Here is a 12,017-nt window from a genome sequence, read left to right as displayed (position 1 = left end):
CTGAGAGATGCCCTGAAGTGGGGATCCAGTCCCTGCTGACAACTGGGCTGAAGAGCCGTGAGCCTTGCCCTAGCAAAGAACAGGCTGTGCTGGTCCAGAAGGGCTCCTGATGAGGTATGTTGGGCTCCTGCTAGTTGAACGAATGACTTCTCCCTTTGATATCTGCAATGATTAAAGGCAGCTCTGCTTAATATCTGTTTCCCATAGGAAAGGGCATGTCTCTTCTCAAGGTGGGGGGATAGTTCTGCTCCTTTGGTTGAAGGTTTTTGAAGAGCTGGCTGCTGACAGGCTCTGGTTTGCACTGTCCCTGTGTGGTGCCGTGATCCCGGCAGGACCTGTGCTGGCAGAGCGATAGCTCCCAAAGCAGGGAAGCAAAGGGAGAGAAGGAGGAGCCACTCTCCACCTTTTCAGTCAGTACCAGATATTTTCTTTCCTTTTTTCTTCCCCTTCAGCCACCAAGGGCCTCTTCCCTGCAGTAGAGGGTCCTGACTCTGGTTGCTTCTGTGCTCTGGCTGAAGCTCTGAATTAGCTAAGAGGACAAACCATGTGGAGATGCGCCTCCTCTGCTGGAAAAGAGCAGTCAAGGGCTTAAATGCCACTGGGCTTGGGGTAGCTGTGAGCACCCGGCTTGGGAGCCCAGGACATCTGAAAGCTCCCTGCTGACAGGGGCAGCTGCCCCAGCTTCGAAGGTAGCTTGGGCTGGACATCAATTGCTCTGAGTGCTCAAGGGGACCATGGATATAAATGGTGGTGTAAAGCCCAGCTGCTGTTCTGTTGTCACTTTATGTGCTACGTTCTGGGTGAAGCATGGGAACCTTCAAAAGCTTTGAAGTTTCTTTTGGTTGTTTCTAAAAAGGAAGGTGTGTGGTTGGTACCTTGGATCTCACCTTTCTGCTGCCTCTCTGCTGTGCTCTGCTGGTGGGTTTCAAATCCTAGAACGGTTTGGGTTGGAAGGGATCTAAAAGCCCATCCAGTTCCAGCCCCCTGCCACGGGCAGGGACACCTTCCACTAGAGCAGGTTGCTCCAAGCCCCTGTGTCCAACCTGGCCTTGAACACTGCCAGGGATGGGGCAGCCACAGCTTCTCTGGGCACCCTGTGAATGTAACTCACAGTAAAAGAGATGATTTACCTGACTGACCCAACACCCAGCACTGGTACGTGTTAAACAGATGTTCTCAGAGGTGTAAACCCTCACGATTTAAGGCCCAAACAAACCTCTACAGGGACCTGAGGCAAATGCAGTGTTTAAATTCTTTCATCTCGTAATGCTCACTGCAGGGAGGGCGGTGCTGCTGTTACAACTGATGTGACATGAGGGTGAGGACATGAGGTGGACTGTGTGTATAGAAATGTGGTTTAAAAGGAAAGTATTCTTCTGTGTGTCTGTCCATGCCAGTTTGAGTTCTCATGCATTTTTAATACTCATTTGGCTCTTGAACATTGGTGAGACAGAACTGCTTTCTGCTGCATTCACTGTTTGCAAATGTTTTGGTTGCTTTATAGATAGCAACCTCTGAAAATATCTGCCATGTGTGTTAAGAAGCCAGATTCTATTTTCATGCTATGCTTTATTCAACCCAGAGAAATCCATTGACTTGAGCAATACAGTACTTTTGTAGCTGAGAGAGAGATGTGGCCTGAGGGGTCACAACAGAACCTTTCCTGTTCTGTCCTTGCAGATGCTGTACAGGTTTTGCAGCATTGGCAGCACAAGCTCAAGGGACTTATGGCAAACTTTGTTCATTCAAATCAAGACTGGCTTTGGTTTAAAAAAAGCTTTTGAGGAGAATGTCATTTACCCCCCTCCCCTCCCAATGAGGTAGCAGCACAGCAGACTTGAAAGCCAGCACAGACCCGGGTGCTCTCTGTTCCCCTCTTGTTTTCTGCAGAGGTAAGGGCAGGATGAAGGAGTTGTAGGCTGCTGTGGCAGCAGCGCCCAAGGGCACGCTCACCACTCCAACAGCTTCAGTTCTGGATTTGGGCATTTGAATTCCTTGTGGTGCAAATGGAGATGGAATAGCTGAGAGTTGAAGGGATGGTGTGATGGCCCCTCTGTAAACCCTTAAGGTGGTCACAGGGAAGAGATGCTCCATTGCAGAGAGGGGTGAACTGTGGCCTCCCCCTGGGACAAGGCATGGAACAGGGTCTCAGAGACCCAGGGATCAGTTTGGACCTGGGAGGGGAGTCACTGGGCCCATGGACAGTGAGTCTTTGAACACATCTGACTTCACAGGTGTGGATGGCCTCGTTCATTTTGGCAACTCAATCTTGCTGAAAGCATATTTGATTCTAGCTATTTAAGTGTCTGGCTGGAATGAGGACCATCGCTACCTGTGTTCATGTTCAAAGCAGGGAATACTTCCTTTCCCTTTTCCCTTCCTCACCTATTCCCACAAAGCAAGCAAGCCCTTGCCTCCAGCAGCGTGGCATACATACATATATACATACATACAGTGGCTCTACTGGGGCAGGGGGTGCAGCTGAAGTCTGTAATTAGCAAACTGCTCTATAAGTATTCTCTTGAGGTTTACTCCACGCTTCATTGAGATGTTTGTTCCATCTTGTTTCAAGGCAATGTTACTCCAGCTCAGAATAATAATCTTCATCCTAGATTCCATGGTAGCAAAGAGAATCGCTTAAACTGCATGCCTGGTTTGTAAATCTTTTTATTAAAAGAGTTGTTTTTTATTCTTTTCCACAGTAGTAAAGCTTTGGCACTTTTACAGTATAAAAATAATCACTGATCATAATTACACCAAATTCCTCTTTGTCAACTGCATACTAAGTGTCTTCAATACATTTCATTCCCATATAAAAACACTTGAAGGTCAGGGGAACAAAACTGATAAATAACAGTATGAGATACAAAGATACAGCTAGAAAAATACTAGGATCATGGAGAAAGAATTAGGACTGTGCATATTTTAAATATCACAGTGATTGGATTTGCTGTTCCTATCTTATTGCTGGCTGCACGCTTATGTGAAAGCAGAAGTGTTTGGTGGACTTTCCTATCTCTAAACTTCAGTGATGTTGTACTCAAATGTTCTTTGCATAGCATGGGAACCATGAATTTCTACACCCTCCCCTTCCCCTTAATCTTTTGATCCCCCCCTAATCTGTGATTTAGCATCTCCCCCCCCCCCCCTTTTATTTCCTTTAAATTTGAAAATACTGACTGGTATTCAACACTTTGAGCAAAACCAAGACAATCACTATCAATCATGAGAAAAGTCTGAAACACTCCAAGAGTGGCGCTTGGAGAAGCTGTGAGTTGAGCTTAAGCTGGGACAATGGCTCCGGAGCATTTGGCCATTCTCCAAAGCTGCAGTTTTGCTTTAGCATCACTCCAGTTTGGTGGTAATCCTGGCAGACAGGGATTTATACTTTGGTTTGTCTGTTGCCATTGCCGCAAGAGGTCTTGCTGGATGTTACTTTCCCCGTGGATGTTGTGTGTCTGCCTGTACATCTAAGGGCATGAAACACTCAATGGGGCAGTTGACGTTCTGTCGGGAGGGAAGGAAATCAGTTAGTGCTCTGTCCTGTAAGGACGGACACTTCTGTGCCGTGGTTTGGGCTAAGGATTGCTGCCAGCAGTTGGGCTTCCTCAGCACAAAGCACACAAGCTGGTTTAGAAGTGAAGACTAGGAAATCACTGCATGCACCACCACCTCAGCCAGAGCATGCAGGAACACCCCAGAACTAGCCAAGAAGTCCTACTGATGTGAGTGTGGCACCCAGCACCACATGTGGAAGGGTGAGCTCAGGGACCATTTGCTGGATCAGTGGCTGGACCATGCACTTGTGACCGAGCAGGGCGCGCTGCACGCTGCTCTCACCCTCAGGCCCTGTACGGCCCCCACACAGAGAAGGAAAGTGTACTCACGGTGTTCGTGGCCTGGTGGTATCTCTGTGTAAACTGTGTGTAGGTGTGGCCAGCAGAGCCTTCGGGGGCCACCTCCACGCTGGGTCTGCGGCAGTTGTCACAGCGCCAGCCCTGGGGAAACACAACACGTGTGCACTGGTCAGACCACGCTGAGGCGGGCAGCCAAGGAGCTGCCAGCGGTCAGACCACCACCAGAGAGGCCCTGATGCACCTATTTCAGCTCTCCTGCTAATTGTTTTGCCTCTTGCAGAGGCCTGTTTTGGCCAGGCATTAGGCACCATCTGACCTGAAACCCAGCAGTCTTAGAACCGCCCTCAGTACAGCCTCCTCTCTTTGCCCGTGTTCAACATGCCAAGTCCCTCCTGCTTACCTGCTGTCCTCCGTAACAAGTGCAGGAGCAGATGGCCCCAAAGTACTCCTTCTGCCACTGCTCTCCAACTTGGTACATCTTCCCATCATCGTAGCACGTGGTCTCATCTGTGGAGGAATGGGCAGAGCTCAGCTGCACAGCCTGGGCTTGGCTCCAAGCAGCCCCAGAGCAGGTTGGTGCTCAGAACAGGAGCTTCTAGCCAGTGCATCCTCCCTGTCTGACTGGAGGCTCGCTGACTGGCAAGGAGAACATCAGTCATTTTTATAGCTCTCCAGACACTTCAAACTAGAGCATGAGGGTATTTGCCTGACAAGAGCAATACAGTTTAATTCAGAGTGTGAAGTCGGGGACATTCAGGTGACAAGCCCTGCAGGAAAGTCCTGTGTTACTGATTAGGGTAAGCTACACCCCTTGGTGCGGTGACATGTCCCTCTTGTGTAGCTCCAGGGCCACAGGCAGCCAGATGCTGAGCGTGCTGTGACCTTAGCTAACAACAGAGGGTTTTCTTCTTGTCAAACTTGGCAGTGTGACTTTTATGCCTTCAGCTCTTATGAGAACAGATTCAATCTGTCACATATTCAGCCTCCAAAACCTGGATCAGACACACTGATACTCTGCTTAACGGCAGGACCAAAAGTTAATGGGGAGGGACCAGAGATGCTGAGATTTCCTGAACGGGAGCTTGGATTAACATCCGAAGGGGACTTACGAGGTTCACACTTGAATTCGCCTTTTCCATTTCCAAGGCAAGTGCAGCTCATCATCTGGCCATTCTCTCCCTGCCGGTCCCACTTCTCCCCGATCTTGTAGTTCACACCATTATCATGGCACCACTCTGCAGAAGGCAGAGGAACAAGAGAAGCAGGAGTTGTTATCATCTCACACATTGAGGTGACCCAGCAGCAGAACACCTTGGTGGTGTCTCAGCAACCAACAGAGGGACAGGAGAAAGGATCTTTTCAGCTTATCCAAGTCCCAAAAAGGAACTGAGTTCCTGTTGGAAACGGTTTCAGCTCCTGCAGCTTTCAGCTGCTGAGGACTGTTACAGCTCCAGGAAATGGCTGGAGGCTCTTAGGAAAAGAGTAAGTAGGATGTGACAAAGAGTGGGGAGGGGGAGAGGAGGGTTGGCTAACAGGAGAGGAAGAGAAAGGAAAGGGAATTTAATAGACATGGGGAAAGAAGGGAGAGAAAAATATTTCAAATGCTCTTTTTGAGCAAATGCCTGGTAAAACTGTATCACAGAGAGTGCAAAACACAATGGGTAAGCCATGTGGATCAAATAATGAAGTATAAACATGAATCCTGTAAAACAAGAGTCTTCCCTGCACTCACTCCACTGAGGCCATGCAAATTGCAGAAATACCCTCTATGCTGAGCTTAGTCTACAATTTAAATTAGCTGGGTATGTGTTGCGTTAAACCACTCAATCACAGACTTTTCTTCCATCCCCTTCCATGAAGTTTGAGATTCTTCCAGGTAAAACCCAGTCCTGCAAACATAAACCTTAGTGCCCCAGCAGAGGTGCTGCCTGCAGAGCTTCAAAAAGCTGCTGAGAAAACCACATCATCAGGGGTGGAAGGGACCTCTGGAGATCATCTGGTCCAACCCTCCTGCCATGGCAGGGCCACACCTGGTTCCACAAGTTGCTTTTGCTTTGCAAAGCAGCCTTGATGCTTGCTGTAGTACCCACTGAAATCCACACAAGTTCTGTCTGGCCCATGATTACGATGTGTATACTTAAGACATGCAGATTCAACCATAATCTAATATTCAAAGCCATCTTCTTCACTGGCACTTAGGCCTCTTGCCTCGCTGACTCTTACCCCCACTACCTAGACGTGCATGGCGAGGGTAGGGAAAATAAAACATCTCCCTTTGGTGAACAAGTCATTACGTATCAATACAACATTGCTCACTGCTGAGGCAGTGAGTGGCACTACTAGCTAAGCTGCACAGCCCAGGAGCAACCCCAGTTTTCCATCACTTCTCATGATGCAAAACACTGCTTTGGTTTCAAAACTTCAGAGCCTGCATTCATCTGCATCATGTTTGGATCAGGTTGGCTCTGTCAAACATGTCATTAGTGCTCAGGGAGCTTGGAGACGGGGATGGTCAAAAGCAAGCTACTCACTAGAAGAGTCGCATCTGAAATGGCCACTGCCAAAGCCTAAACACTGGCACCAGAGCTTAAAGCCAGTTTCAGATAACCGCTCCCATTCCTCGCCAATGGAATAGAAGGAGCCAGTGTAAGTATCAAAGCAGGTGTCATCAGCTGGCTGGTTTAGTCCTTCAGACACTGGAACAGAAAGAGAGGAAACAGGCATCACACACAGCAACAGGAACTACTGAAAGACAGAATGATTTTCACTGAATACATGTACTTTTTTTCCCCCTTACAATATCCTGGCAGTAATGAAGCTCCCCCATGGGCATATCCTTGACGATTCTGTCAGCAGTCCAGACTCCCTGTGATTTATTTTCCATTTGCATGTGTCAGAGAGGTTGAATGATAAAAAAAGCTGACATGAAGGCTATTTGCATTTTCATTTGCCAAGTTTTAAGCAAGTGTGAGTTTTCTGCATTTGCTGCTGGAGAGCAACAACCTGACTTAGCCTGGTTTCGAGAGAAGAGCGCTGTGAGATGCTGGGGAGCAGCAGGAGCTTGGTAGCTGCATGTGCACGTTTTTGAGGCACTTCAGATTCTAGGTCGAGGCAGGGGCATGGGAGGAGGAGGCCAGGCCAAGGCAGAAATCAGGAGGGACTGATTTCCACCTTAGGTATGTGCCTTGATTGCAAGGTGGGTGTTTCACACCAACAGCTCAGTGTGTGATGATCAAGGTCAAGGGTTAATGCTCACAATTCAGTCTGTGACAGACATGAGGCAACTGGGGCACTGGAAGGGGAGAAACAGCCTGATTTGCCTGGGAGCCTGCATGGAGCAGCATAATGGATGGACAAAGTAAATCCTTAACTCTTCATTTCCTCTTCTCCCATCCTGTCTTCCTCTTCTTTTTGACCTCAAAATACACACAGGAGGAGCTGGAGGGAGAGCCAGTTGTTGACCCTGTGCTGGTAAAAGCAAAGCCCAGGTCCCACAGGGTGTGTGTGGGCTCTGAGCTTTCCAGCCGTGGCAAGTGCTGTCTCAGACCACAAGTACTTTGTGGTTGGTCACATGGCTTCTAAGTGCTGCCTGTTTGTGCTTGATCAGCATCTCTGCAGGCAGCCTGCCCTGCTGCCAGACCTTCCCAATGGGCTAGTGGTGCTGCTGGATAACTAACACAGCAGCAGCGACTGACAGAGCAGTTAAGCGGGCCACCAGCACCTTCCCGTAAGCATGATGTGCTATTTGGACAGCAGACCTTTGCTACTGGGAAGGAATGTGCAACGCCAGCATGATCCCTGACCTCCTCTGGGAGCAGCAAACATCAGATCTGTTGCTTTCTCCTGGGCACTGATCCTAGAGGAGGAGCGTATGGTACCTCAAAGCACATTCTTCATGATTAGACAGCAGATCAGAATAGCTCTAGTCACACAGCTAGTGTGCCACTTATCCAAAACCAGCGGACCCCACAAACAACTTGTCCTGCTATGACCTCTCCTTTGTCAGCAGAAGCTTCGTTTCTGAACTGTTCCCAAGCCTGGGCACCAGGCAGGTTGCCTTGAGTAAGGGAAATGAGGCAGGGACAGCACAAGTTCACCAAGACTCCATAAGGCTTTTACTTACCAGTATTGCCAACTGTGACCACCTCCTCCAACACCTTTTGCCTCCGGTGATCTTTCAGGGCTTCCACTATAATGTTGTAGGTGGCCCCTCTTGTAAGACCAGTGAGCGTAGCACTGGAGGAAGTGCCAGGAACCCTGAACTGCAACAAGAGGAATGCCAAGTCACCGGAAAGGGAGGAGTAATTACTGCTTAAGTAAATAGGAAAGATACAGGTGTTTAGGTTGACTTCGATGCTCTGCATATGATGGAGCCAGCGCCAGCGAAGTTAAAATTTCTTCTGGACTATGCTTCATGAAGGATGGGTTATTACCGTCATTTCAGGGAAACAGAAACCAAGGGAGACGAAGCAGAAGGGCTAAAAGAGACTTTGGCTTGGGACATCAGCATCTGTCTTTCAAACTCCCAACCGCCTCCCCGACTGCTCCCTTCCCTGGCGGGATGCTGACACCATTCCAAGGGCTTTCTGGTTTAGTAGTTTTATCCTGTAGCCTTCTCCATGGAGGAGGGAGGCATTTATCCTTCCTGGTTTCGGTTACACGTTAAAAAGACTCTTGAAGCTAACTCTCACTGCCACTCTCTTAACACAGCAAAGGGACTGGACTCCCAAGAGATGCCTGGTACCACAGATGAGGCTAACACCGTTCCTATGCCAGGACAGTTCAGTTACCTGCAGAGTATCCTCGTCCTGGCTGACTGGCTGACATGAGATGATGTATTCAGAACTCTCCAGCAACGGCCTCCAAGAGATGGTTGTTTGAGAAAGAGCTTCTTGTCCTGTGGTGTCATTGCGCCGGGGCCCACGGGAGTGGGGGTAGGAAGGTTCAACTATGATGGGCACCTGGTACTCAGGGATTTCAATTGCTTCATCTACATTTGGTGGTTGCCGCCTTGACCCCGGCCTAAGGGGCGTTGCTGTAGTGGGTACAGGCCGTCTGTAGCCGTGTTCTTCGAAGAAGACTTGTTGACCCTGGTGTCCTATTGTCTGCGGGTGCCCAGAGGTGCCTGGGAGTTGGATACCGTTTCCATTGTCATACCTATTGTTGGTGAGGTAAGGAGTGCCCTCATCGATGGAAGGTACGTCGAGAATGTCGGGTTGGTTGGGGTGAGGTCTGGTAATCAGCGTGGGAAGATCATCTAGCCAAAAAGAAGGTGAGAAGCCATAAAGCAAAGCGTTAACAATGGTAAATTAAATAGGTAGAGTGGAGGCTGTACACTGCTCCAAGCATCAGAGATTAGCAATCATCCCAAAATGCAACACACTTTGTGTGACCTTGTTGGGATTGTGACGGAAATTTCTATCTCTAGACGTATTTATATACATGTATATCCTTAATACATAAGAAGTGTGTTGGTATGAAGTTTTCATATAGCTGAGCAACAGTTTTGAACGCTACAACCCAAAGAAGCCACCACTGTGCAAATTGAGAAGAAATGATTGCAAGAGATATCCACAGGTTATACCAGTTTAAGGTGTGTAGTAAGCAACTAACTTCCTGGTCACATTCGGATATCCAGCTGGTATTTTGCTTGCTACAGGTATGTCAGTCTTGCACTGTGGAGGTTGTACAGTAAGAGAAATGCAATGGGGAACAAATTGAAGTATCCTGCCCTTGAGGCCATCATGTGCTGGATGGTAATATGAGTGTTTGTTAACCCTAATTCGATTGTCAGTTAGGTAGCCAGGCAGGAATCAAGCACCAAGCATGTTGTTTTGTTCTTGGTGTTCAAACACAGCTATATGTGATTAATGTAACTTCAGAATCTTACCTCCTGCACCCTAGAAAGGAAAACCTCCCTACAAAGCCTACTTGGCTCATGAAAAAGTGTGGCTGAATGGTGTGAACAGAATACTTTAAATAACATTACTATTTCAGTCCTGAGATTACATTCCCCATGGACATCCCCAGTGGAAGACATCATCTCCTGCTGGCACACAACAATCCAGAGCTTTGTTTTACCTGTCCTTTTCCTGCCAATCAGTGGTTCACTCTTTTGATTGTTCTTCACAGCAATGACATAGATGATGTATTCAGTTCCTGGTTCCAAACCTAGGGAAGGAAGAAGGACATAAAGCAATCTGAAATTTAAGAGCTGCTTTTCTTTTACGATTATGTGTGGGATCTAGGGTAGAAAGGGAGGTGGGTATGGCTACAGCATGGGTATTTTGGATCTGAGGTTTTCAGGACAGTACAAAGGGTCCAGCCCCCTGCTCCTCAGAGCAAGTTTCAAATCTGACCATGTCTGATGGGATCACGGATGCTGCAGACACAAAGCATAATGAATCTTCACAACATGTGACTGACGGGGTGCCAGGGTCAAAGGGCTTTTTCCTTGAATGGATGATAGTTGTGGTGACAGTGGAAACAAACACCTGTGGATTGTTCTAACCTGATGGTTGATCTCCTCAGCGAAGTGTATGATGTTAGTAGGAGAGGTGACCTTATAAAACCACTGTCTGTCATTAGAAACCACAATAAATGGGCAAAACTTTGTCTTTCTCTTAGCTGACAAGAGACATTTTATGATTAGGCCTTCCCCCTCTCCCTTCAAATTTAAGCATTTCGGGTGGACAGCTCCCAAACAAGACAGAGACAGGTACCAGTAATAGTAGCCTCAGTGGTGCCGGGCCGAGGGCGAGGCAGAACCTCCTTGGCTGGTGAGCCAGGTTTCTCATATCTGATGATGTAGCCTGTGATCTTGGCTCGTGGAGGCTGCCAGGTTATCAGGAAGGAGTTGCTTGTGGTTGTAAGGAAGCGCAGGTTAGAAGGAGCATCAATAGCTAGGTGAAAACAAAAGGACGCAAGTCAAACACAGTAAAGGCAAGCATATTCTTCACCTGAACTTCATCTTCTTGACACCCTTCTCAAACTCAGGAGTGAAATCTATTGCTGCAAGTCACAGTAAGTATTATATGGGATCAGATATAGAAAACTGACTGTCTATATGTGATTGCTGTGTGTTAACATGAGCAGAAAAGTCAGACAAGATCCTTACCAGTGGAGGCATCAATCACTACAGGGGAACTGCGTGCATTCTCGTTCAGAGTGTAAAGGTAGATCTTGTAGTCGTTGCCAGGCTGCAAGCCTAAAATGAAGTTGAAACATAAATGTTAGTAATCTGAGGAAACCATCTACGGAAGGGCATCAGAATGTCTTCCAGCAAATTCTTCTTGAAGACTAGTCTTTATGACTCAGACACTTTTCCCATCTTTTGTTCCTATAGTATTTCTCTTCAAAGAAATTTAACTACAAAACAAGAACCCAGTGTATCTTCTGATATGACCCTGGAAGCTCCTATACCTGCAGAAGCCCCTCACTTACCAGTGATCATGTATGTCCTAACGTCAGGGCTGATGGTCCTTTGGATGGGGTTCTGCCCACTTGCTGGGACAGCATCAATTTGGAAGCCAGTGATGGTCTCAGTCTTGGTTCTCCAGGTTATGGTGATGGTTGTCTCAGTGGCATCCGTCACACGGGCCCTGCGAGGGGGACTAACATCTGCACCAGAAGGAAAAGGCCTCCTGTCAGTACAGTGGGGACTCTGAATCTCACCAGCTAAGTGTTTGTGAAAGCCTTTGCTGGAGCTTTGTATAGAGCCCTACTTCTGGCACAGTAGGATCTCAGCCTCTGCACCCAGCACAGTACCAACTGGTCATTTGTGAGAGGATCACTACTTACTTTCAAGAGTGGTGACCACCCCTTGGGCTGGTCGACTGGTCAGAGAGTCCTTCAGGGCATACACACTCACTTCATACTTGGTTGCTACCTAGAATGGACAGTTACAACATGTTATCAGAAGGAGCTGGCACAGTGGGAAATACTCCTGCCCTCATTCAGCATTTGGCAGAGTAAGATTTCTCAATCACCAGTCACTGAAGTGTGAAACCTTAAAATAACTGAAATTGGTGAAGGATTGATGAGATAATTCTAATTATTTCCAGCTATAACAAAAGAGTAGACATGGACCTTGTTAATAACACCAGTAGTGCATGCATATATGCACACACAGGAGCAGAGGAAATCCTGGAAGAAGCTTAT

General features: G+C 47.7%; 1 protein-coding gene across 4 annotated transcripts in view; it reads right to left on the bottom strand.

Moving 5' to 3' along the window:
* Window positions 1–1,549: 1,549 nt before the first annotated feature.
* The window catches only part of FN1 (fibronectin 1), a 55,524-nt gene continuing 45,056 nt past the window's right edge, over window positions 1,550–12,017 (bottom strand). For all 4 annotated transcript variants that reach the window (XM_030487383.1, XM_030487385.1, XM_030487386.1 and 1 more), the window contains 12 exons: window positions 11,658–11,745; window positions 11,301–11,477; window positions 10,975–11,064; window positions 10,580–10,759; window positions 9,939–10,028; window positions 8,648–9,114; window positions 7,981–8,119; window positions 6,389–6,553; window positions 4,967–5,092; window positions 4,258–4,364; window positions 3,888–3,998; window positions 1,550–3,507 (listed from right to left, as the gene is read on the bottom strand). In XM_030487383.1, the coding sequence (XP_030343243.1) occupies window positions 3,433–3,507; window positions 3,888–3,998; window positions 4,258–4,364; window positions 4,967–5,092; window positions 6,389–6,553; window positions 7,981–8,119; window positions 8,648–9,114; window positions 9,939–10,028; window positions 10,580–10,759; window positions 10,975–11,064; window positions 11,301–11,477; window positions 11,658–11,745 (1,815 nt within the window). In that variant the 3' untranslated portion in view covers window positions 1,550–3,432. The remainder of the gene's footprint in view (window positions 3,508–3,887; window positions 3,999–4,257; window positions 4,365–4,966; window positions 5,093–6,388; window positions 6,554–7,980; window positions 8,120–8,647; window positions 9,115–9,938; window positions 10,029–10,579; window positions 10,760–10,974; window positions 11,065–11,300; window positions 11,478–11,657; window positions 11,746–12,017) is intronic.

Source organism: Strigops habroptila, chromosome 5 (assembly GCF_004027225.2).
Source record: "Strigops habroptila isolate Jane chromosome 5, bStrHab1.2.pri, whole genome shotgun sequence".
In the NCBI taxonomy this organism is placed as follows: domain Eukaryota; kingdom Metazoa; phylum Chordata; class Aves; order Psittaciformes; family Psittacidae; genus Strigops; species Strigops habroptila.
This window is presented reverse-complemented; position numbering and strand designations above follow the sequence as displayed.